The 27,179-nt window shown below is 39.4% G+C and overlaps 1 protein-coding gene across 2 annotated transcripts; it reads left to right on the forward strand.

The window, feature by feature from the left end:
• Positions 1-1,266: 1,266 nt before the first annotated feature.
• On the forward strand, positions 1,267-27,179 carry PHF6 (PHD finger protein 6). 2 transcript variants are annotated; one of them, XM_054641562.2, is made up of 11 exons: positions 1,267-1,440; positions 6,263-6,442; positions 6,625-6,726; positions 9,733-9,866; positions 10,175-10,218; positions 19,284-19,450; positions 19,628-19,771; positions 21,012-21,116; positions 22,005-22,138; positions 22,779-22,908; positions 23,197-27,179. In XM_054641562.2, the coding sequence occupies exons 2-10, from the start codon at positions 6,305-6,307 to the stop codon at positions 22,906-22,908; spliced, it is 1,098 nt and encodes a 365-aa protein (XP_054497537.1). In that variant the 5' UTR covers positions 1,267-1,440; positions 6,263-6,304; the 3' UTR covers positions 23,197-27,179. The 2 variants fall into 2 exon arrangements, with proteins under 2 accessions (XP_054497537.1, XP_054497538.1); XM_054641563.2 differs by having other exon boundaries at positions 1,269-1,440; positions 19,287-19,450; positions 22,779-27,179.

Raw genomic sequence — 27,179 nt, forward strand, 5'->3', positions numbered from 1 at the left:
TGTAATTTGTATTACTTATTGTGAGGCCACACCTCAGGTGCTGCTTTCAGTTCTGGACCTTTTACTTCTACAAGGACGTGAAGGCGCTGGAGCCAAGGGCAGCAGGGCTCCTGCAAGGCCTGGGGAACCTCCTGCAAGGACTGGGGAACTGAGAGAGACCAAAACTGGGGAACTGGGTAGGACTGGGAGTCTGATGGGCAGCGGCTGAGGGAGCTGGGGGCTCCAGGAGGCTCCGGGGGGAGCTCATCACCCTTGACGGGAGCGTGCAGTGAGCTGGGGCCGGTCCCGTCTGCCGGCTCTGCACGGAGAGGAGCAGAGGAAACGGCCTCAAACGGCGACAGCAGAGATGCAGATTAGAAAAAAGGAATCCAGTGGTCAGGTGTTGGAATAGGCTGCGCAAGGAGGAGATGGAGTCACCGTCCCTGGAGGTGTTTAAGGGGTGTCTGGATCTGGCTCTAAGTGATGTGGTTTAGGATCACAGAACCGTCAAGGCTGGAAGAGACCTTCAAGATCATCAAATCCAGCCATCCATTCAGCGCTGGCACTGAAACCCCAAAACCACTAAACCACATCAGCCAGCACTGCCAGTGCACCTCCTGAACCAACTGTGTGTCTGAGAGGCGCCTGGATCTGGTGCTGAGTGATGTGGTTTAGGGGTTGTGGTGGCAGTGGTGGATGGGCGGCTGGACTTGATAATCTCGAAGGTCTTCTGCCAACCTTGATCGTTCCGTTCCGTTCCGCCGGGCCCAGCGCGCCGTGAGGGCGGTCGGGGCTGGAGGGAAGGGGGGGGGGGCGCACCGTGAGGGAGCGCGCGCGGCGCCGCTCCCCCCTCCCCTCGGGGCGCGCGCGCGGTGCCGCAGCGCCGCCCGCCCCCCGCCGCCCGTTCTGCGCACGCGCGCGGCACTGCGGCTGCGCGGCCGCAGCAGTGCGAATCCCGCGCGCACCCCCCCTACAACGGCTGCGGGTGAGCGCTGCGCATGCGCACCGCTCCCCGTGTGTCCGCGCCTCCCGCCAGCCACGCTCGCTCGCGCCGGGACCTCACGGGGGAAGTGGCGGCGGCGGGCGTGCATGCGCAGAGCCGCCGTTCCCCACACAGCCCCATCTTCCGTTTCCCGGCCGCGCGGAGAAGCGCCGCGGGGGCAGCGGGAAAGGCGCGCGCGTCGTCGCGCGTGCGCAGAGGAGGCCGCGAGCGGCGGCCGCCGGGCTCCCGCCAATCGGGCACCGCCCCGCAGCGCCGCCGCGGCCCAGGCGCGCCGTGCGTGCGTGCCTGCGTGCGTGCGTCCGCTCGTGCGTGCGTGCGTGCGCTCGGCGGCGGCGGCGGCGCGTCCCGAGCCCCGAATGAACGCGCCGGTCCCGGCGGGCGAGCGGCCCTGAGCGACCCGCGAGCGGGGACGGGCCGTGCCGAGCGGCTCCTCCGCCCGCACCCCGCCCGCCGCACGGGTGAGTGACCGACCACCGACCCGCCGAGCGCCTGCTGCCCGCCCCGCCGTCGCCGCGCCGCGCTCCAGGGGCAGGCGCGGCGCCCCCGGCCCGCCCGCAGCCCCCGGCCCGGGGCCCGCCCGCCCGCAGCCGCCGCCACCCCCGGGGCTTCAGCCGGCCCCTGCAGCCCCGCGAGGGTCGCGGCACCCCGCAGTATCCCCTCAGGGTGCCCCGGGTGCCGGTACCGCCCCTCTGCCCCCTCCCCGGGCCGGCGGTGCCGTTCGCTCCGCCCGCCCCGGCCCGCGCCCTCCTTGCAGCGAGGATCCGCCCCCCCTTGTCTCCCGGTCTCGTTTCCCCCAAAATTCCACGGAATCGGGAGGGGGTCGCCCTTGCCGCGTCCCCCCGCGCTCCCCCTGGAGCCCCGCGGCCGGGGAGGGGTCGGGCCCGGCGGTGCCGGCCGGGCCCCGCGGGGAGCTCGGGCGGATCCTGCCCGGGAGATGCCGCCCGGCCCCGGCCATCCCCCGGGGAGGCGGCGGCGGAGGTGCCGCTATCGGCCCATCTCCCGCTCCCCGGGGGAGGATGGAAACTTTCCTGGAGATCCTTCAGCGCTGGCTGCCAGATCTCCCTGACCGCGGGCTCTCTCTGTGTCAGGTGTAGTCACCTGCTCTGCTCTCATTGTTTAGGCGTTCGAGGGTTTGCCCTTCTCCCCTCGTATCTGCCCCCTCTTCGGTGTCTTTTTGGGGTTTTTTAAGAAAGTTGCATGGAGAAATTCCCATCCTACTTTTTATAGTGACTGTAGGATGCTGTGTGAATGTAACTCTTGGATAAAAATTTCTATGGGACCTGTGATTTGGGTTCTCAGCCACAGAACCCTACAGGATACTTCCCCTCTCCTCTTATTCACTCCCCCTTCTCCAAAATAAATCTCCCAACAATGGATGTCCGACCCGGGAAACTGCAAAGCACTTGTAACCTTGTGACTCTGGTATCTCCGGTGAGCATCTTGGAAAAATCAGCACCAATATTTTCTGTAGCTCTTCCTAAGAGACCAAACCACTTCAGCATCTGCAGTGGCATTTTCTGAAGCTTGTTTACTTCTCACAGGTTCTCCCTAGGTGCCTGAAATTTTCTTCACAAATGTAAATCGTAATTTTTTGAAATTTAGTTTGGGAATCGTACAGGTCACACAGCAAAACAAACTTTACACGTGCAGCATGTAGATGACTGTCCTTTGTAGGAAATACAGGTGAGGTTTTAACTCCTATAATCAGGCTCCTGAAACATGTTTGGGCTATAAACAGAAATTAGAGTCCAGGTTACTTTCCATTCTTTGATGCTGAACAATGTCTCATGCACTGAGGGCATCCCGTGCCTGAGAGTTCTTGAACTTGCTCTTTTATATCAGGAAATCTGTTGCCTAGAGCTCAGCAGAGCAGCACAGAAACTACAGGAGGGTGTAAAACCTGCTGCTTTAAAGATAAAATGAAGATGCTGGGAGGGAAAGCACCACAGTTAATACTTTGGTGCACATAAGAAATGTGAATGCAAATGAACCCAAATTTTTTGGTGGAGAATGGTTGAGTGAATTTCTGCTTGTGTGATTCTGGGGTACATGTAACTTCTCATTTCTTAGATCAAGCCCATGGAAAATTGATCTGTATGGAATAATCTTTATGTCTGTAGTATGTGTGTTCCATTTGGTGGAGACAGTGAAAATCTCCCAGCTAGTGATTCCACAGTACATCACTCCTTGTGTTCCAGTCTGTGAGACTCTGACAAAGCTGACAAACAAAATTCTATCAACAGGAGATGTAATCACTGTTTTTTGTAGTTCTTACTCATTTGTTAGCCTTTAAACATGGAAAATCAAAATGCTGAGCTGTTTTTAAGTTGCATTTTTTCTCATTCCAATGAAACGTAGCTTGATACTTGGCAAACTAGATAAGTTGTTCTGGGTGATTTATCTTGAGAGGAGAAAACAGAATTTTGAGTACTTGGATTCAGAATTGTGGGGCTGTAGCTGCATTACTTGGTTCATCTTTCTCAGAAAATGTGTTTTGTTTCTGTTTTTAATGGACAGGATAAGTGAATTTTGACACAGAGAAGTGATCTGAGAGTAGTGTCTTCTCACGTTTATGAGAAAGCAAATGTAATTTATGGAGATGTCCATGGATGTTTCTCATGCTAAACTTTTTTCCAGCACTCTTGAAAAAATGTATAAATAGGGTAAATGCCCAGTGAAACAAAACAAAAAAACCCCCCAACCAATGTGGGCTTGGAAAGAAAACTTTTAGATACCGTTGTAAAATGCTTCCAGAATAATTTAATCTGATGGTGAAAAGAATGTGAATTTCCTTTTTGGCCCGTTTGAGTTTTGAATAATTTTTCAAGTGTTAAATTATTCCTAATTGTGAAGTTTCCAAAACATATGTTTGCTTTTTTTTAAAACATCAACATTTGTGTATTGAGTAAAGATAGACATTATTTCTAACTTCACTGTGAGCCTTAAAAAATCTAATTTTGCAGAAGTACTTGAGGAAGTCAGGCTGTGTCAGGTTCGGGTGCTGCTGCAGTGATGTGCCTGTGGTGCACTGGGAGGTGCAAAGCAGCGAGCTCTGAGAAGCTTCTTTATAATCTTGTGTCTTGGAAAGTTGTTTTTCTTATGAATTAAATATGATGAGAGCCACCTAAAATTTTTTTATGTGTGCTATATATTACTTTCATTTTCTAAAATACAAACTTGCTGCTTGAATTGAAGAGTAGTATTATTAGTAATTCTTGTTGCTGAGAGTCAGCAGGACCTGTGCACGTGTACAAGGAAATTCCTGATCTTCCTTTTAATAACTGGTATCATTGGTGTCAATATTTTAATAATGTAATCTGAACATAAAATTAAACAGGTAGACTCTAGTGATTATATGTATATATAGCACACTGTTTAGACAAAACCAGAACTTTTGCATTTTACATTACTTTGTTAGTATATTTCTAAGCATCCCTGTGTGATTTATATTGGTCTATTGAATGTGAGATAGAAACAAGTAATCTTTGTGATATTACTTCCTGCTTGTCTTTTGTAGGTCTTTTTCTGCTCCCAAATATTATTTAAATTTTAAAAATTGCCCAGATTTTTCTTTTTTAACATACATACATACATATCTATCTGTCTGTCTCTTCAGGAACCATTCTTTCTGCTCAGAAGGGATTACAGAATAGTCTTGTTTTATTTTTTCTTCAGAAGAATACTGTATAATAATTCTTTTGTGTTTTAACACTTAAGTACTCCCTATTGCCACCGCAGAAGGGTGTGACTGGTTTATCCAGATTGGCACATTTTTTGTGCAAATCAGCAAGATCCGAAATCTTTGCATTCTTGTTCTGAGTGTGCGGCAGCGGCTCGCAGTTAGAGCAGAAAGCAAATGGAGCTGTTGGGAGGGCACAGCCTGGGGGACAGGACAGGCACCTCTAGAGCAGGAGTTCTGCGGTAAACGGTGCAGGGCCAGCAGTTCCGAGGTCTGTGAAGATCTCTTGAAGCAGGAGGGTCTGACAGCAGGAGCTGATGGAAACTTGAGGACGTTGCTTTGAGAGGAGTGAGTGATCCCAGCATTATGAGCTTCTGACAGCACCGGCTCTGCCCATGCAAATTGCAGAGAGCAGCCGTGGATTTTCATGCAGATCTGGGCCATTGTAGCCCAGTCCAGATGTTTTGCAACTCTGCTCTCTTTTTTATGGCTGGATTTTACACTTTTTTCCAACACAAATATCAGACCCTACGGTGGCTTTTCGATGGCTTTTCTTACTTAGCCGAGTCAAATGAAGAGAAAGGCTGAGGAGGATTTTATTGCAGTCGTGGCAAATTCTGATAGTGAGGCTCAAATCTCCAAAGTTAAAAGCTCTAAGAAAGTCTATTTGAAGAAGATGATGTTTTTTATTTCTTGGTAGATGTAGAAGCAAATGAACTTCTTAACAAACTTCTTAATACTGGGCCAAGAAATTGATGCACTCATTGAGTATTCTCACTTTTGCACGAGCTGTGTCTGCCTGAGTTGAGCGCTGTGACCTCAGTGTTACATTTTAAAACGTGTTGCTGGTAGCCCCTGAAAAGTTTGTGATTCATACTGAGTTTAAGTTACTTTTCTGAGCTGAGAACAGCAGCTCTCATGCACTTACTGATAGCTGGTGTGGTAGTGCCAAACGAGCTGTTGGTCATGGGGAGGTTTCCAGTGCAGCACCTCACAGAGGTGTCTAAAGTTTTGTTCCTAAAGCTGTTTGAGTAGCCACAAGATACCTTGATACCAAAAGTGGTAACATTTTATCATCTCATCTCTACTCTTTACTCATCTGCCCTCAGACTTTGTGAGCCTTTACAGCCAAAACTGTGCAGGAGGCTGTGCTGGACTCTTGTTTTTCTTTGCTTCTGTTTTTGAAGAAGTTCAGTAGCATGAATTTCATTGCATGTACATTTATATATTTTTTTCTACAAATTCCTTTCCTGTAATAAATAACTATAAAAATGAGTTGCAGTAACTTTCTTTCCCCCGATGATTCTCTTGTTGTATTTCCTACTTATTTATTTTTAGTTTTCTGCTTTTGTATTATCCCAAGTTTTATTTTAATTCTCAAACTTACTTGCGTAAAGAAACTACTTTTTCTTGCTGAAAAAAATTCATTAAAATTTGGCCAAATACTGCCTCTGCCAGTCACTTGTTTCTTTGGCTATATTGAAGTAGCATAAAGAAAAGGGACAAATCACTTCCAAGCATCCAATACTGTATTTATGAAGCTACGTTAATTTGCCTTTTGTTGACGTTTAGGTACTGATTGCAGTTCTTTTTCCCTGTAGCATTGAGAGGATTGCAGTGGCATTCTAAGGTCATTTAAAATCATGACAAGCTCAGTCGGACAGAAGAAAGTCTCCTCCAGACAAAGGAAGTGTGGGTTCTGTCGGTCGAATAAAGATAACGAATGTGGGCAGTTGCTGATGTCGGAGAACCAGAAGGTGGCGGCACATCACAAGTGTATGGTGAGTGACCGGGAATAACGGGATGGAGCCGGGAAAACGCTGCAAACACCTGGAAAAAACACCCAGATTGGAATTGGCACACGTGATTAACCACTGCAGTTTGGTGGGTTTCGTATCTATGAATTTCTCTATCACTTATGCCCTTAAAAATTAAAATACAGGTTTTGTCTTTGCAATTTTAGCTGTTCTCATCCGCACTGGTTTCTTCACACACTGATAATGAGAGTCTTGGTGGATTCTCCATTGAAGATATTCAGAAAGAAATAAAGAGAGGCACAAAACTGGTAAGTCCCTATTTTGGCTCTTGAAAATGAAAGACAGTTTTTTCATACCCTCCATAAAGTTTGCAAGGAAGTTGTTCGGTGTATTTAATCTATTTAATATTTTCTGTTAGATTTCTGAAAGAAATCCACATTTTAGGCTCCTGGGAAGGGTGTTATTGTGCCTTTACCAGTACATGAGTTTACTGCCAAAATCTAGTTTTAACTACCAAATACACCTTTTGCTCCTTTTATATTGATTTAAAAAATAATGCTGTGAATGTAGAGGGTTTATGAGGTATGTGGGTACAGCTGTCATTGCAGCTCTAAAAAATTAAAGAGGTTGCACGGCAGTGACTTTTTTAAAATTCCTGGAATTAAAAATTCAAAAATTCATAAGGAATTTAAAAATTATTATTTATTTAGAACTAATATTTTTCCAATTTGGGGAAATGAGTGAGGCTCTTCTTAAAATAATTTTACCAGACAATCAGTTCACTCCTCACATTAAAACCTTTCAGCTTGGTTATTTAAAGCACTCTATGGAAGTCCAAAGTACTGTAGAACTACAATTTTAGAATAATAGTCTACTATTTCATCCACTGTTTCATTTGAATCTTTTCCCATCTAGGGAACTTCATTTGCTCTAATTAACTGAAATAACTGTTCACAGGTCATTCATGTTGTGATCAGGACTTTCCAAAGATCATGGTAGTAAATGAAACTAATGATCATAAAGAGACTTCATGATTCTTGTGTGTCTTAAAGGGTTTTAAAGGTTTTTTCTTTTTATGTCTTTGGTGGTTTCTCTTTCTGCTTCTGAATCTCTTTATGTTTCTTCTATTGCAATGGCTCCATTCTTGGCTCACCAGCTGTGTGTACCAGGCACTTTGTTCAGGTTTTTATAGAAAACCTGGATCTGGTCAGTCTAATGGATTCATAGTCCTGAGTTGGTTCCTCTTTGGAGAAAACATACAAGATAATTTTAGATCTTAACTTAGGTGCCTGTCTCTGTGGTTGGCAGAGAGCTGCAGCTCTGAATCACTTTCTGGAGGAATTTGTCTTTCTCCACTGGCATGTGGGAAGTTTAAAGGTTTATCATTAGCACAAATCCCTTCTCTCAGGTCTGCTTGCCTGGTCCATTCTGGGGGAGCACATTCAGCAAAAACCCCCAGAGCACTGGGTTAGGTGAATTTCTTGATGGCTTGGGCTCAGTTTGTGCTCCCCCAGGAGGTGCTGCTGGCCAGGAGGGCTCTGACAGTGGGGACCTCATTACCAGAGGGACAGTGACAGAATGTAGAGACTTTCTGATGGTAATTGATCTGTCTGAGAAAAGGTGCTAGGTTCAAACCTTGGTAGGCCAGGCACAAAAGCTTATGAAGTCTAAATATTTGGAAGAACAAGTCACTGATATCTTAATTATTTAAATTATCTGTGTTATTTCTAGTATCTGTGAATAGAAAGGTTTAGGGGTTTTTTTGAAGAACATAGCTAATTTGCAGCTTCTTATATACTAACATAACTTGAGTTAGTGACTATTTGGACAGCAGGCATGCACCAATGGAATAAGCATTTTATTACTTACTAAAAACGTGGATAAAATGTGTGTGCCCTGTTTTACAGACACATCATGGTGTTAATAAAAACAAAGTTTTCTTTCAGTCATTTCTGGCTTTCAAAAACCTGAGGTTCTGACTAAACTTGATTGGCTGGATATATAAGCCTAGGCTTTTCTAAAGGACTTTGATCAGCAATTATTATATATAAAACCATAATGGATAACAGATTTATGAGATAAAATGCCCATAAAAATTAGATAACAACTAGGCAACAGTATATAACTGTACCATTTCAGAGCTTGCAGAGGAGTAAATGGAGATGATCCAAGGCTTTGACATTTTTACTGTTCAGTTGACTTCGTTAAAATTGAAAAACAGGCTGGTGGTATATTTGGTAACTTTGGTGGTATATTTTTTTGGCATATTTGAGAGTGCAAGGAGAACTTGACTAAATGAGTGCAGGGGAGAAAAAAATGTATCCACAGAGATAGAGGGAGATATAGATATAGATATATATGTAAGGAATATTCTACATTGCATACTTAGATTTGGAATTGATTGTAACCTTTTGGGGGTGTTGGCAATATGCAGGATACAAAGAACAAGCTCCAGTTGTCTTGGGAGGGGAGTTTAATGGGAAATCCTGAGATTCTGGGGAATATTGAGTCAGTAGAGAACAACAAAGAGAAAAATTTTGTGATACTGTCAATTACTTCCTTTCCTACCACAGTATAAGAAGGACCATGAGCAATTTAGAAGGCTAATTTAGATAGCTGCTGTTATCTGTGTATCTGATACAGGAAGAATTAATTAATGAGAAAGAAGAGTAAAGCAACAGCCTCACTTTTAATCTTTTTTGCAATATAAGTACAAAGAGCAAAATTTAGTTTAGTAGAAATAAATTAATTGTGCTTACCAAATATTTCACTAAATTCAGTGTTTTGAAAAGGACTTTAGGACATAACTGTAGAAAAAAAAAGTAAAGTTAGCTGCTGATGCTGAGGTAAATTTGCATGTTATCAGTATTTCTGACTGCAGGATTCATTCTTAAATAGGTGTCATTTTTCCCCTCTTGCCTTTATAATATAATTCAGAATTAAACATGTATAATTATGATTTTAACTTTTCTGAAATGGTCGGTACAAACTGTCCTTGTGAGAGGGACATTCAGGTGAACAGTTGTGTCACTTTTATCAGATACATTCCACAAAAATAAATTACTTATTTTCTTCATTGAGCTGATGATGGTGGTTGAGTTGATAATGCATCTGATGGTTATTGCACTGGTGCACACTTGTAACAAATTTCTTAATTTTAAAATAAATTATGCAAAACACCTGAGATCAGGAAGAGTAATACCAAGCCCCTAAATCCATTTTTTTTTGTCACTAGGAGTGGTAAATATATTCTTTTTGAGCTCAGCACAATTCATGTTACTTTTGGTTTAGTATTTCTTTCTTTTCCTTTCCAGATGTGCTCTTTGTGCCACTGTCCCGGAGCGACCATTGGCTGTGATGTGAAAACGTGTCACAAGACATATCACTACTACTGTGCTTTGCATGATAAAGCTCAGATAAGAGAGAAACCTTCACAAGGCATTTACATGTAACTATTATTTATTTGTTATGTTTCTTTTTTAATTTGTATTTTACATTCTTTGTTTAAAAAAACAAACAACAAAGCAAAACAAAACCCCACTTTGGAATCTAAACAAAACTGTTGCAAAAAATTCTGATTATGATTGTGGCATTCAAAATAGTGATGTGCTAGAAAAGCATATTTTCACTGCAAGATTTGTGTATCAGTGAGTCTTATAAGTGGGAGAAAAATGTACTGGCATTTAAATTTAAAAGATGAGTAAATAATCTGTGATTCGTGACTGACTTGACAGTTTTCAACTACTTTGTTTATAGGATTTTATGTCGAAAACACAAGAAAACTACGCATAACTCTGAAGGTAAAATTATTCAATATAAATTTTTCCCATTGTAGAAAGATACTTGGTTAAATTTAATTTTTCTGGAGAATATAAATGTTTTCAGTAAAAATTAGAACTACATATTTTTGAAAAACAATGAGTTTGGAAGTCCATCTGATTTCTGTATTTTCTCTAAAACTTCTTGACTGAGGTGGGAAAAAACCCCAACCATAAATTTTAGGATGTTCAAAAGATATGATGCTCCATAAAACCAAAGTTTGGGTAGAAGTTATACTTTCCCTTCTTGGAAGAAGCTGGCTTATATTTGTAGTTAAGTATTCACAATATTAACATCTGAAATATTTTGTCAGGTAACAGCTGATTTTTGCTAATGTTCCTAAATATTCATTATTTTTTTTACTAGTTAATAGAGTTTAACTTTTGAAAAAAGAAACACCCAATAGTAAATGAAAAGGATTGTGATGAGTTCACTTACAGATAAGTTTCTGAATCATATTATTTTAAAAAAAAATTTTATGGATCCATTCACTAAAGCTTTGCAGAAGAGAATAGTGAAATGCCACAAATGTAGATATATTGTGTGGTCTGTTAAAATTCCAAACTACTTGTGCTGTTGTGTTTTTATGACGTATTTTTCTTTTTTTCTGCTGTATCTGAATTTGGGTAAGCAGAGAGTTGGTAGTTAACTTCTTGCATTGTTTTCAACTGAAACGTCCTCAGATTTAACTAATGAGGAGTATGCAACTGTTTAGTGAAAATCAAACTTCATAAATTCCTTCAGTCTCTATGCCAAATGTATTTTTAAGATAATGTATTGCTTTTTATGCTACAGGTAGTAGACTTATTAATGGCAAAGGTTTGGATGTTATTTCAATGTTCAGAAAGATTCTGAAGGCAGCAGAAAATACCAAAGAAAATTGATTTCTTTTTTTTACTCTATTTACATCATTATTGTTGTGTGCCTATATATAAAACTCTAATTTTACTCTTACTGGGTTTAAACAATAAAAACAATATCTATATTATAATTAGCTCTCCAAAGAGAAGAGGCCACGTTATCTTGTGTTTGTTTGGGGTTGCTTTGTGTGTTAGCAGGCACAGAATGTTAAAGACATTTTGAGTCAGAGAGATTAATCTTTTTAACTGATATTTTAAAATAATCTTTTATACGTGCTCACAAATGTCTCAGTGTTTGACATGTGTTTAAAAATGCCTCCAATTCTGCATGGAGCTCAAAACCAATTAATTACTTTTTCTGCTTGGGATTCCTTGCAGGATCTGAACTTGTGCTTTTCTTTAAGAGTTTTCAGGAACCATTATTTCCAATTTTACAGTGTCATTTTCTAGCACCAAAAACTTTTAAATTTTATATAGATATATTGGGAAAAATTTGTGAGTTTTTTTAACTAAATGTTGATGATAGTAGTTTATTAAAATACTAATCTAGACTCATAGCAAGAGTCTCTTACATTGTGTATTTCTTCTTTCCTACCCTCAATGTCACTCAGAACAGCTGAGGCCAAACAACCTGATGATATTACATTATTTTGCACTTTGCACGCATTTTTTTTGTTTGAAATATTTACTTCTGTCATGCTTCACACTTCTAGAAATAGCTTTGCACTTCTAGAACTATATGTAGCTAAACTTCACGTTCCTGTTTTCAGTTCTTTATTTAATACTTCACTGAAATTCCACCCAGTGCTCTTTCCCAAAGAATATGTTTTCTTTTTATTCCATACAGTTTTGGAAACTTTACCCATAAAGTAATTTATTACTTACAGTTGTGGATTTGATAACGCCAGGAGCTGGGGCTCTTTTGTGATAGACCTCCTTTAAATCAAAGGAAGTAGAAATACATATTGCATATGCCTGATACAATGCTCTTAAGTGATTTCCATAGCAATGGCATTTTGCTACATTGAACACTGGTTAACTTCAGCAGACAGAAATTAGAGTGGTTTTCAGAGTTTCAGGGTGGACTTGGGAGGTTTTTTTCCTTAATACTTAATTGCTGAAGTTTGCTAAGTGAAATGACAACTGGAAGGTGTTGGATGGTGAGATTTAGCTTTATATTTGTATTTTGTTTGTTTCTTGATGAAAATGTGAATGTCAAGGAGGCATTTAAATGTGAAAGAATGGTGGTGTGTGAAACCAGATAACGGACTTGGCAGAGGAGAGTGACTAGACAAGGCAGGGAAGCTAGATGTTACCACAGTGGCTTTTTTATCTTGTTTTAGTTTCATTTTCATTAATCTTTGCTTAGCAGTGTTTTCCTAACAGAGCAGTTAAAGCTTATCTGTGGTCTGTCACCCAGTGTGAGGTGCTGGAACCATCAGTCCTTTTTAATGGAAACTTAACTGCTCCTTCTCTGCGTTGCCTTTTTGACTGGGGATTTTTTATTATTATTCATTTGTTGCAGGTTTTTTTTTTTTTTCTTGGTCAGTTTAGAACATCTGTGGGTTCTTATCTTGGTTCTTTGAATCCAGATTTAATTGTTCCAGTCCAAATATTTTTATTCTGTTACTTGTTAGTAGATGTTCAAAGAGTTTTTAGGATTGTTTGGTTTGTCCAGAACAGTTTATTTTCTGTAGGCAGCACTGCTGCATAACAGATTTTTCCTTCCCTTCCCTAGAAAATGGATGCTTCTGGGGGCATACTTGCCCAAGTCTGAGATCCAGCTCAGGCATTTTTGTTAGAAGTTCTAGCTTAAAAAGACTGTCTGTTAAACACTTAATAACAGTTAAAGAAAATCTCTTGAGGCTGCAGGGAAGTAATGTTGAAGGACCTATGGTGGGATTAAGTTACCTGCTAAGACTTAATAAAAAGGACCTCATAGATGTTTTTTATTGCTGTTATGAAATTCAGGTGGTGTGAGGATTCATCAGACTTGGTATCTACTCATCAAGACAAAATTAATGAGTGATGGGAATTAATTTTTCTTCACATGACAGGACTTGAAATACCTTCTGCTTTCTTTGAATATGAAAATGTGAAGCATGGCAGCAGAGTACTGTGCTCTTAAATTCATTATCTGTTTCTTCAGATTGTTGGGTTTGTCTAATTTATCTATATGGCCTGGTATTTAGGTGACAGAATAGGAAAATTGTATTTCACCTATATTTCCTTTGTGTAATTCAGAGTGATTTTTCTGTGCTTTGTTTCCATTAAATGGAAAAAGGACATCTAGGTTTTTGCCTTGCTGGCTACAAATTTAGCAAAATAACTGAATTTCAGGTACCAGCTTCATTCATAATTTTAGGGAAGCTAAGTTTTCAGTACCTAATAGGTTACAGGAATTGGTGCCAGTGCTTTCAAATGATCACAGCTAACCATTAGCTGAATTACTGTTCAGTTTGATACAATTGCATTTATTCTTTTTGAAGAATGAAGTATTGTTGAACTCATGTTTTGGAGCTGTTTGTTGGAATTTATTCCAATGTACTGGAAATAATTGTTGAAAAATGAAAAATCTGGCCTCTCTCAGTTCCCTGCAGGTGAGGCTGCCCTGGCTGATGTGTTGAATTTAAAACAAATTCAGCTGATGAGGAATAGTTTCATATAAACTAAGATAAGAATGTCATTTCATCTGTTACACAGTGGTAAGACAAAGACTAACAAAGAGCTGTGTGACTTCTCCTGTTAATGTTTAAAGCAGATGCTTGAGAACTGTGGGATCAGAAAATAAAATGTCTATAATTTCTGTTCTAGCTGTGCTCAAAGCCTCAGGGAATTCTGTTTCCACAGTGGAAATAAGGACATTCCCTGTCTTAGCATCCTTTTCATGCCAGTCTGAAGATCAGACATGGAATCTGTGCTTCTCACACTGCTCAGTAAGTTGAGTCAGGAATCTGAATCAGGATATTTCTCTGAGACTATTTAGGGACACTGCAGTCTGTAGTGCACTGAGTACTTTCCCAAAGTGCTGTGAAAACCAGGCAGGAAAAACATCTGCAACTTCTTGGCATTCCAGTTAGGTAACATTCTGATTCATCTTTGGACTCTTTGAGCAGTGTTTGTTCTCTGTTGCATTTTCTGTGGCCCAGGTTGTTTGCAGTAACAGTCAGGTGTAAATGGTTCTGTAATGTTGCACTTTGGGGTCCTTTGGATTTTGATGATGAGAAAGTCTTCCCAGGCTCTGCTGACTCAGCCTGCCTGCTTCTGTCTCCTGGAGAATGCTCTGGGTGTGGCATCAAATGTGTTCCTGGTGTTCCCACAGGAGCACTTGGTCCAGGCAGGAATTAGCAGTGTCCCATTATAGACGAATGAGGGTTTGTGCAGAAACTCCAAGGTTTTCTTATGGAAAACCACAGGGCTAATGGAAAAGGAAAAATGTAAAAGTCATGTGGTGAAGGGTTTGTCCTGTCTGAGGAGCTGTCCTGTGGTGTTCTGATTCTCCCTCCCATCTAGGAAAGGTGTTACACAGAGAGGCTTGAGCAGCTCAACAAATTCATCAGACCAGGGCACATGAGCTCTGTGATTGTGCAAATAAGCCAAGTGCATCATCTCTCTTCAGTCTTTGCCAGTGTTTCTTTGCTTGAAAATGCATTTAAATTGTGTGTATTTAAATAAAATTTAAATTTTATTATTATATTTAATAATAAAATAGTAAGGACTATTATATTATTTTTCTATGTTAAGTGTACTTAAATAAATAATCTCAAATACTTCATAACAAATAACTTCTGGACGAGAGTCATCAGTTCCTTCAAGTGTCTGAGGCTTTTGGAAAACATATTAGTGGCAGGACTTAAGGGGTAACTTAATTTTTTCCTCTCAGTTCTTACTTTAATTTAAATGTGTTTAATGTAACTTATTCTTTTTACATTGAAAAAGATAACGCAAAAAAAATATTCAGCATTTTGGTCGTTAATTTCACATCATCTGCTAATAAAAACTACTATTATTTCATGATTAGTTTACCTGATTTTGTATTTGTTTGCAAGGGGGTTTATGCAAATCCCTGTTCCTTATGATTGCTTATAGATGCATGCACATTTTTAGTATTAACTATGGGGCCAGTATGGCTCTTTTGGGGTTTTTTTTTTGATGTTTCTTTCCAATTTAAAACAATGATGTTGGCTCATATGGTTTATTTGGTTTCAACCATAGTTTAATGAGATTTTACTCTAGCATGCTGAAGTACTCTTCTTTTTCTGCTATATTCAATTTTTCTTGTAAAAATCTAGTAAGATTGATTTTGTTCCTTGAATTTTTAATTTCTCTTTTATCCCAAATGCACTGTAAAACTTTACCTGCATATGTGTGATTTCAGATTTATATAGCAGCATGTCTCAGCCCCTTCAACATTCTATGCTTTGGCTTCTTTTCATGTCCAGTTCTACTTGCAAATATATTTTGCCAGTAGTTTTAGCTTTTATCCTCCTCATACAAAATCAGCCTGCTTTGTTTCTGGCTCTCTTATTCTGTTGGTTAAGGTACTGTAGGATGTAAATAGAGCCATATTTATTGTCCACATCCTCTTTTTACATGTTCTTTCACAACCTTTAAATCACTTAATTCTTTATTCCTTTGCTTTAACCTGGCTTTTGGAAAGGGGTTCCATGTGTCTTTCAAGCTGATGCAGTATGGATCAGTGATTTCTCAACCTCTTCTCTGCCAAGCCTTATTTTAAACAGCAAAACATCTTGATCCTTTTTCCTTCTAGTCATGATCAAAGGAGAATTTTTAGATTTCTCTCTGAAGCTGAATCTCCCTGTTAACAGTTGATGTAATAGAGCATTTTGCTGGGGTTCCTTCTCTGGTACTTTGTACTGCTCATGGATTTCTAAAATGCAAATTAGGGGCTTGTTGCTACTCATCTGAATTTACAATATCCTATTCCTAGGTGCTTTTTAAAATGTAGATTGTTTCTTCTTGATTCCTACTCTTACCCCCTCCTTTCTCAGGTCGTGTATTGGGCTCTTTTCAGATCTAGCATTTAGGGACTTCAGAGGGAAGCTCATAGAAACCTCCTTGGAACACTTTAGATAAAGTTACACTGAGAAAATTGTCCTAATTTGAAAAATCAATGCAGTAATGGGATATGGGATGGGGGGTAGTAGAAAAGGGAATTCTAGGGATTCTAGGGAATCTCAGGGGATTCAGAGGATGGGTGATACCCATGATAAAACATCACCTGGTCAGGGAGGAGTTGAACAACTTTTTGTGTTTTCCTTAGTTCAAGCTGACATGAGAAGTTGGAAACACCCAACCATCAGATGCCAGGGACACAGGGTAAGCTGGCAGTGGGCCTGAGGGGAGGGATAGGGCACCCACCAAGCTGTGAATTAAACATGAAGACCATGCAGGGCAGATGTGTTTGACACTGGTTCCAGTGCCCCTGTTCTGTTCTGTGGGTTCAGGGTGCTGTAAAAACGAGAGGAGCTTTAATGTTTGAGGTATCAGGCTTGGAGGACAGATGTGGCAGAGCACATCCTCACATCTTGGTGCTGTTACTCTCTAGGTCCACATCACTTGAAGTAGGAGATGTAAATCTTCAAGGAATAGTGTTTTAGTGAAGGGGTGTCATGTAGCATCTGGGTTTTCATGTCTGACCTTCTCTGGAAGTTGTAGTTTTGAGCACAGAAGAGGGGTTCTCCTTTAAAGAAAGCTGTGCATTCTTCATGTTTTTTTATCTTACACTGAAACTATCTTTTAAAAATACAGCATTTTTACTCTTCAAATCTTAAATATGCTAATAATGATAGACTAAAAAATAGCACTTCAGAACTTATTCTCTTAGGAGATTGATGCTTCTTCTAAGAAATTTGTTTTCATAAGGTGTGCTTGGTTTTTAGCAATTATAACTCACTTGCCGATTTTTTAAGGGGGACTGTAAAGAGTTCAGGACATACTTTAATGTTATTGTAGAAAATAAGGGTGGACTGAGGTGGAAAGCATTTTGGCTGACAAAATTGACAAGGAGCTTTGGAAAAGATAAAGAATGGCAGTGAATGGACTACGTTTTGTTTCGTGAAATAGTAGGGAAGTCCACTGAATTATTTTGGAAGGAATATTTTTAACTTCTTACTGATGTCATTTAAAGGGTCATGGATTCAATAGTCACATTTTTGTAAGACTGTTTTTCTAGAATAACCATCTATGATTTCTGTAAATGTGAAAATAGAGACAAATATTCACAAATTTCTTTGAATAATCAGTGGAGAGGTCATGTGATAAACAAGATGAAAAGATAATTCTTTTTGAAAGAAGTTTTCAGATTGCAATAAAATTTGCTATATGCAGTCCAAGAGGTCAATATCTAAATTGCATAATCTTGCTTGGGGAATTTAGCAAGTGGTGACAAATGGAAAATAATATTGGATAGGAAATACTGAGAAGAAAATGTAAACTATATTGTTTCATTACATCATCTGTGTCATCATGTATTTAGATTTTTTTCAGAGTAAAATAAATGGTGCTTTACACATGTAATTAGAAAATATTAGTTTATATATTAAAGTATAGGGATGTTGTAGACAGACTGATGTGTCCTAGCAACTTGGGCAAATCTGTATATAGCTGAATAATCTGTAAGTTTAAACCAAAATAATTTGCAGATCAGTATAAATTTCAGTATAACTGTTGTGATGCATTTGGATGAGTTTTCTGTCCTTCCTTAATAACTGAGCAGAAGCTGTAGCTTTCCTTGGGGATTAGTGACAGATAAAATGGATGGAGCTGAGCAGGATGTCCTTGTGTGCCAGGCTGGGCTAGGGCTTCACTTGTCTTCTGCTCTCACTTGGTGGCTGTGGAATCTGTTCAGCACTTGGACTTCAAGTTTTCTGCAGTTGAGTCTCTGTTATCACAAGAGAAAAATGTGATCTGAGTTCTATGTGATAATAGGTAAGAAAGAGGAGTGCTGGCAAGGAAGCATTCAGTCTCCAGCTAAGATGTCCTATCTGGACACTAAAACAACATGGCAATATCATCAAGTGAATGTTCCAGGTCTTCTCATTACCATTCCTTCTTTTTGGGGGCTCATACTGATGTTTGTGGTCTGAGTTTTGAGAATAAAAGTCCTTCAGCAGGGTCTGTGCATGTTCTTTAAACAAGTCTGAAATTTGTTTGTGGTTCAAGCAGGGGGGGGGGTGCTACAGATTAAAGGAAAAAAAGGAGGGTGGTTCTGTGAGTAGGAAAGTTGTTAGTGACTGAATAGAGCTGGTTGTTAGATGTAATTATCAGATACAATTTAACTAGATCTTATTGGAGGCAATCTCAATCTTGTAGAATTGATCTGTATCTTCTCTAGAACTGAGTTGTGCAAAGGCCAGTGTGCCCAAAGGCTGGGCTCAGCTCTGTGCAGCATTCACAGCTCAGCTGGCCTTTGCAAAGGAACTTGCCAGGCCTCTTTGGCATGTCTGTATTAAAAAATGTGTTCTTATTTTCCTAATAGTCTGTAATACTTGATATGGGATGTTGTCAGTGGGGATGATTTCCTCTGAACTGGAGGCTGGTTTTAGCTGCAGATCTAAAAATATTCTGTAATGACATAAAATTGTAGATTTGTTTCACTGAAGGCAAAATACTTTTCAGTTTTAAAGGTTGATGTTATAACCCAATGGATGAATTTTTTTCTTAAGTCAACAGGCATCAATTAATAAAGCAAGGAGAGAGGTATTATTGGGTACACTGGCATACTATCAAGGGCAATTTACATTGGAGTTATGCATCTTAAAATAATAAATTATCAGCATATTTCATGTGTGAAAACACTTTCCAGTTTCAGTGTAGATTAAATGGATGTTTTTTTCAGTGAAGGTGAAGATGTGTGTCTGAGGACACATTTTGGGTCTGAAAGTAGAAGTTGTAAGAAACACTAAACCTTCTTATGTTTTAAAGATGCAAAGCTGTATGACATATAAGAAGTAATGTTTTCAGAATCTGCAGTTGCATGTTTGTAATAAATGGGGAAAAGGTGCTATTTTTATTTCTGACTAAAATTTGGAAAATACAAGTTGTGGTTTTTCTTGTCTGGTGTTGGTGGGTTGTGGGTTGGTTTTGGTTTGGGGTTTTTTCTTAGTTAATTTTTTATAAAATTGTGGAGAATCTTATTTAATGATGTTTTCTGACTTCTAAAGCAGATTTAGAAGACAATATCAATGAACACGAATTGGAGCCTTCACCTCCCAAAGGAAAAAGGAGGGGTCGTAAGGGAAAGCCAAGAAAAACAAATTTAAAAGGGCAGTCAGAAGACACTAGATCTACGTCCTCACATGGCACAGATGAAATAGAAAGCAGTTCCTATGTAAGCAGTAAATATGCTAAACTTCTTAGAAGACAGAATTGCATATTTCTTCTCTGAAATATAAGTTTTGTGAAAATTTGCATTTGTCTGAGCCTCCAGCTGGTGGCCACAGGCTTTTAAAATTGCAACCTTATTTGTATCCCAGCAGTATATTTTAGTAAAATGTTTTTCTTTCAGAGAGACAGGTCTCCCCACAGAAGCAGCCCCAGTGATACAAAACCTAAATGTGGATTCTGTCATGCAGGTGAAGAAGAAAATGAAGCTAGAGGAAAGCTTCATATATTTAATGCCAAAAAGGCTGCAGCACACTATAAGTGCATGGTGAGTAACAGTATTGTTGTTAACCAGTCTATTCTGTGAATTTTGTCTGAATTGCTATTTTGGATTTTAATACAGTACCCTCACATGTAATTATGCTGAGTATTGTCTGGATGTTGATGATCTTAAGCACTGAAGTGTTGCAAAGTGAGCAATTCATTTATTTTCACTGCAGGCAATATGAATAAAAGTTGGCTTCATGCTAAGAGATGGAATTAGCTCAGGGAGATGCTTTAGCTTATTAAAAATGCTCCCTTAGTGTCTAAATGCATATGAAGTTTTTAAAAAGGAAAACAGAAAACAGTTTTAACTAAAAGAATCCTTTCCAAGAATAAAACAACTTTGCAGGCATTCAGGGACTTCAGTCTGAGAAGAATCCATGAACTTTGTTCATTTTCTGACCTGTGGATTCAGGCTGTTTGAGTTAAGTAGAGGTGAGATATGGAAGTTCCAGGAAGCTCCATCTTGCCTTTAGATGATCACATTTGTAGAACTGTCAGCCTGAACGGGATCTCATTGCAAAGAACATGAGCAGACAGTGCCATGAGTGAGGTGGAGCTTTGGGTAACAAAATTCACTGGTTCACATTGTACCTCAAAATGAATAAATAGTCCAGGCAATCTGTGGAGTTACTCATTGACTCTCTGTACCCAGTCTCACTAAACAGAGAGCTGCTGTGTGCCAGAGTCTTACATTAGCAAAGCTCTTTGTTACTTTGTCTACCTGAACTTCAGTTTTAAGGCAGTTAAAGCTGAATACACCAGGATGATGGTGGAAGGGATGGTATTCTGTTCTCCATTTTCATCCCTCAGGACTTCACAGCTGTATTGATATAAGGGTTGAACCTGAATTACATATATATATGTCACAGGGAAGGAAATGGAATATTCCTAAAACGTTGAGTGTGCAATTGATAATATTTTCCATTTGCTACTTTATATTTTCATCCTATCATTACTTCTCGTCTACTCCTCTGTCTTTTAAAAGAAATTTCTCCAAGGCAACAACAACTCTAATTAAAGCAGTCAGGTGGGGATCAGAAGGAATGCTTTAATTGCTCAGCATAGGGTTTTTCCTAGTTTGTTGGTAAAGCACATCTTGTCTGAGATCACAAAACAGGATGTTCAGTGCTCAGTTATTCCTGTAAAAAAAAATTCCAAACATCTTGGTTTATTCATCTTGAAGAAGGATGTTCATCCAACATCTTTGGACCTGACATTACTTTGACTTGCTTGTTTTACAGTTGTTCTCTTCTGGCACTGTCCAGCTAACAACAACTTCAAGGGCAGAATTTGGTGATTTTGATATCAAAACTGTACTTCAAGAAATCAAGAGAGGAAAAAGAATGGTATGTACCCACAGAATGTAGTGAATGTGTTAGTGATTCTGCTAAGGTCGATATAGCTCTGCCTCCTTCCTTTTATGGAGCAATCTTTTCCATCTTTTTCTAAACACAAAATTAAAATATATTGTTACTTGTGGGAAGCACAGCCAGATAGGAATCACCTTAATATTAGTGGTGTTTGGGCTTGTGGTATTTGGGATTCTTTATGACAATTGTACATAACTGTTATGATCACAGAATCATATGATTCATATTAGCCATGCTGTAACTATAAGAGAGTAACAGCTTTGGACCTGTGTTACTAAAAACACACTGTGTGGAGCTGCACATAAAATTAGAGAATATGCAGTTCTTGCAGTGAATATATTCTCTAAAATTGGAAACAAACCAGTGTTTCCAACTGTTTTGGTATTTTAGTAGGAAAACATTTTAAGATCTTAGAGATGGGGGTGCTGGTAAAACATCACATTGTATTTTATTAAAACTCAGGATGTTTTTAAAGTGCTAAGAAATTTATAGGGGATCAGAGAGATAATAAAAAACTAGCAATATTGTTCCTTGAAAAAAATAACTTATATAATTTATATATTAGCATACTAACTTCAACAGCAATAAAATGGCCTTGGACGTGCAATAACATGTTTTGTAATCACATAGCAATTTTCTGTGCAACAGACAGGTAAATCCTAATGTTCATGTTTTTGTGGGTTGGTATCTTACAGTTTCTGGTTTACCATGTCTTTGATTAACTTTTCATTGGAAGGAGGATCTGCCAGGGGAATTACTGTGTTCCAAAGTGTTAGCCATAAATATGATGAACATTAAACTGAGTACTAAGAGACACAAGACTGAGATGCTGAATGTTGCTGTTCTCTTCTTTCCCCTGCACAGAAATGCACACTCTGCAGCCAGCCTGGTGCTACTATTGGGTGTGAAATCAAAGCCTGCATAAAAACATACCATTACCACTGTGGAGTAGAAGACAAAGCTAAATACATTGAGAACATGTCACGAGGAATTTATAAGTAAGGACCTATGTAATTGGTTGAATCTGCTACAAAAGTAAAGATATTTCATGACACTTTTTCTGCCTAACTTGGCTAGTCAATATGTTCTTTAAAAAGAGGATATTATTTAGCTTAAAATGGTACATTTAAGTAGTTGTTGACTTTACGAAACATTTCAGTTACTTGCTAATTTAAAATTTCTGTACTGTTGTAAATAGGAGAAATGAGAAAATTATTTGACTTGTATTATATTTTCCTTCTCCAATAATCTGTAATTTAGATCAAGAAAATTGATGTCATGATTCCTCCATATTGATGTGTTTGTAGCTTCCTTCAGGGGCTTTTTGGACCCCACAACTTTGCATCCTTCCTGAAGAGCTGTGGCTTGGCTGCAGCTGAGCTGCCTGCTGTGCCCACGAGAGGGCATTCGCAGAGCAGGGAGAGAGGCAGGTCTGCCAAACTGGGATTGGCCACAGTTTTGTTGGCTGCTCTTGACCCTTGTTTTCCTTCTTGGTTTAACTGATGCTTGACTGGAAGCTGTGAATGATTTAAGAGTTTGCAACTGACTTGTAGCACATCTCAAAACTAATTGAGAGATAAGTCAGGTTTTGATGGATGTTTTCAGTGTAAATTCTCACTGTTCCTTTTATTGTGCCAGACTCTATTGTAAAAACCATAGTGGAAACGATGAAAGAGATGAAGAGGATGAAGAAAGAGAAAGCAAAAGCCGTGGCAAATCAGGCACTGACCATAATGACATTCCTCAGCAGCAGCTCAATGGAAACTAGGTATGGAAGTTCTCCTGACAGATCTGTTACCAAGACTGAAACGCAATATTCAATTAATGTAGTTTACTGCAGTGAAGTATTTCAATCTAGTGTATGCAGAGTACTTTTTATTGGCATACTGTAGAAGAACGGGGAGGATTTGTTGTTTTTTAAATCCGGCTGACTTTGTAACAGTGTAAGAAGGGAGGCCCTCATTTCTATTGCTAAATGTAGATGTAATGTCAGAGCTGTGAAATGCTTTTCTGTATGATTTTAAATTTACTATTGTTTTCATCATTTTTTAAACAGGTTCAAGGGACAGAGTTATAGAACTGGGAATGGCTAAGACATCATAACTACTAATTCTTTTAAATTGTTTTCTAAAAATCAGAAAAGGGTTAGTAACTTTTTACTACCCAACTCTGTTAGAAATTTCATTGAACTGCCTGAAACGTTCATGTGTGTGAGCCTTCAGTAAGTGGCAGAGTTTTACATGTCAATATTATGTAGTTTGTAGTCTGCAGTGTCTGGAAAAAAATGAAACACTATATAAATGATATGTAATATGTACAGTGTCAAAAGTTAAGGCAGACATTGAAATGAAGTAAGATCTATATTTCTGGACTGAATAAAAACTTTAAGATTTGGAATGTGTAAGTTGTTTAGTGGATTCACACAATGAGGGAAGGTCTTAGCTAGTTTAATTAACAACACGGACAAGTCCTTGATGGCAACGAGCTGGTACTTTGTGAATTTTGCATTTTCTTCCTGCACGAGTTCTGGAGGCCGTTGATGGCAGAGCCGCGCTGGTCTGGCTCGGGCAGCAGCAGTAGGAAAGGACTCTGTGTACACCAAGCACGCTTGAACATTTCAGGTTGTTCCTGTTGTGATTGCTCATTCCGCCCGGCATTGTTTGCGGGAGATTTACTTGAGCAGCTGTTGGTTCTGAGCTGTGAGCTTTAGAACTCATGCCAAAGGGCTGTAGTTCATTCTTTCCCCAAAAACCCACCTCTTTCTGTGTCCTGATTTACAAAGAACACTTCACCAAGTGTGATTAAAACCCTACTATACAAATGTTTGGACTTTGCAGCCCAATCTCTTTTACTTCAGAGAGTTACAACTCTTAACTCACTATGGAATTTAGCCACCATATCTGACGTCCATACCTCAGGTGTTCTCTGTTGTGTGGAACACTTCATGTTTTGTCAAGAATGTGCATAAAGGTCCCATATTCTGTAAGAAGAATGAGGAAGCAACCTTTTTTGCTAGATTGGTATTTATTTTTTAATCATATGACCACTATATGGGAAAGTTCACGTATCATCCTTATTGTTTTAGTGATTTTTTTTTTTTCCTTTCTCTGTCAAGTCAACAATCACATCATGGAATTCTACTTGCTAGAATTTGATGTTCCTTGAGGGAACGCTCAGATCTAGGCTATACCAAACCTAAAGAACAGTCCTCTGACTGCTTTCAAAACACCTTGTCATTTCTAATGGCTACTGGCTTCTTCAATTGGTCTGTTAAAGCACATCCTCAGACTTACTTAAATAAAACCAAAAAGCTGAATCTAGTCCACATGTTTGTCTGTTGCTACCACATCACCTTATTGTTTGTTTAGGGTTTTGACTTGTTTCACTCTGAACTCCCAACAAAACTTCTGGATTTGAAGGAAAGAAACAAGCAAAAGACACTGATTTGACTATAAACTGCTACAGTTCTTCTGTGATTGGTATTGCAAAAACGGTTCATATGTAACATGAGTTTCTGTAGCATTTTTTACTTGTATTTTTAAAAGATTTAACGTGTGTCATTTGTCTTCTTATGCATTCCCTTAATGTCTTGAGGGACTCAATTACTGTATATTGGAGTTTCTAACATTTTACCTGTTAGAATTCAATCAATTCTGTTTGCTTTCCTGGAGAATAATCCCGTTTGGAAAGAAATATTGCTGTGTACAGAAAATATTCAGTTATTGCTCTAAACATGATGCCATTGCTCATTTTTATTTTGTATTTGTAACTTTCAAAATTAAAAGTGTGACTTGAATTGCAATTGACAGATCGATTATTGAAATTGTCTATCAAGGTGTTTTGTTTCTCCTAGAACATGAACATTTTTCAGCCACTCAGAACAGTTTTAGAATGCAAAATAGCATCCTTCAATATTTAAATTACTTCAGTTTGTGCCTCAGACATGGCCCTCCCATGGAAAAAAGGCACTTTGTTTGCAGCTACTGTATTTAACTAAGTTTGCATGGGGTAGATCTGCCAGCATACTGACTGTACTTGAGACTGAGCTCTAATTCATTGTGTCAGTGGCTTAGTATAATATTCAGTCCAATAACTCACCTGTTATGGATAAATTAACCCATTCCTTGCCTTGAAGAACCAGAACAGCACTTTACCTTCGGGTAGCAAAAAAGCAAGTGGCTGATTTCCCTGTTGCCCCTGAGTGCTGAAATGGCCTGGTGAAACTGTCATCAATTCAGAATTCATGGAAGCAAAGTCAAAAGCAAAAACCTTTTCTTACAAGCCTCAAATTTGTCATAACTGACTTCAACTCATGTATGCTGGGTAAAAGTGCCTTACAATGTAAAAATTGTATTTATATGTTCCCAAGTAGCATCACCTGCTGGGGAGTAATTCTGTCGTGGTGTTAATATTTAGAAGAAATGTACCTCAGCAGTGTATTTACTGTACATCTCTTACGTCCTTAATTGTAGTTTTAAAAAGCATGACAATGTATCATAGTATACAACATTTACATCATTTTTTTAAAAAACAAAATACTGCCATTACTGTCTTTTTATGTGTATTTTAGCTTGGAATTTCAGACAGTCTCTCTGAATTTTTGGGGGTTTGTTTTGGTTTGCAGGTTTTGTTTTTTTTTTTTGGTAAAGCAATGTAATCTTTGCAAGCATATATTGAAGATTATTCTGGAGCATCTACTGCCTTCCCAGAAATGTTAGAAGTAATGAAAGTGCTCTATAGGTGAACTAGGTATGTTTAAATTAGCTAGTTAAATTAATACAGTCAATTTGTTACTGAGATTTTTTTTTTACTAGGCACCTTCTGCTTTCATCTCACAATCGGAGAATTCAACGTCATGAATTCAACAAAACTTGTCTTAAAAAACTGGTTTCACTTTAATTTTTTAAATTTTATTTTATTATTGTTACTTTTTGCCTTTGGGCATTTCTTTTGCTCACAAGAGGATTGTGTGCTGTTTAAGATGCCTGGAACCCTCTGAGAAGGGAGGTTTCTCCCCAGCACCTCTCCATTAAGAGATCTCCCCAACTCACTGTGGTCTCACAGATCTGTGGTTCTGCTGTTCCCAGAAGGACTGTGCCAAGGAAGGACAGGCATCACAAGGATCCTGTTCAGATCTCTTGAGGACACAGCTGGTGCAATGCCAGAGTCCCGAGGTCAATCCCCCAGAGCAGTGGCTGTGCTGTCCAGGGCAGGGGGAAAGGGCTGCTTCAGTGCCAGTGCAGCTCCTGCAGCACGGGCTGCTCCACAGCACGTTCTGTGATAAGGCTCCAGCAGGAGCCACACCTGCACTCCACAAAGTCTCAGCTTCAGGTACAAAGAGCTGTGCTGATCTAGAATGCTTTGAGTCTGCCAAATCTGGCCCTAAAATGTAGTGTAGCAGAAGAGTTTGCCTCTTACTCCTGCCTATAGGAAAAAGAACTTCATGCTAAAACAGAGTGAAAAATGAAGAGGTGATAATCTATTTGAAATATCAGACTTATCTGACAGGTGATAATCAGTGCATTCCAAAAATACTAATACACTGAATCAGATTGACAAGAAAATTAATCCTCATTAGATTAATTTAATCTGAAGAGAACCAAAAGTGCATGATAGCAATTAGTAACTCTTCTTCCATGTCACCAGAGTCAGATCCCACTATATTAGTGATGGAGGTGAAAAAAAACAGAACACAGCCCTTGATTTATGTACTTGGTGAAGCAGCTCCTGTACATGGATATGTATGCACAGCCATTAGTCTGCAGTGACATCTCAGCCCTTAATGAATCCTGGAGAGCTGTTGCTTGTCAAAGCACTCAGGTTAGGCCAACGTTTGCAGCTTTTGCTCTAGCATATATTTACATTAGGTGTAAAGACAAGGAATGTATGGAAGAGGGTAAATGCATTCCTATCTACAATGTTATGTATATTTTGTTCCTGTTATATTGGCTTTACTTCCAAAGTTGTAGTTTGCAGTATTAGTTTCTTTTTATTGGTATCCTTGCATATATATATTCAATAAATGAGTTATGAATTTCA

The sequence above is a fragment of the Agelaius phoeniceus genome, chromosome 14, assembly GCF_051311805.1.
Source record: "Agelaius phoeniceus isolate bAgePho1 chromosome 14, bAgePho1.hap1, whole genome shotgun sequence".
Lineage (NCBI taxonomy): Eukaryota > Metazoa > Chordata > Aves > Passeriformes > Icteridae > Agelaius > Agelaius phoeniceus.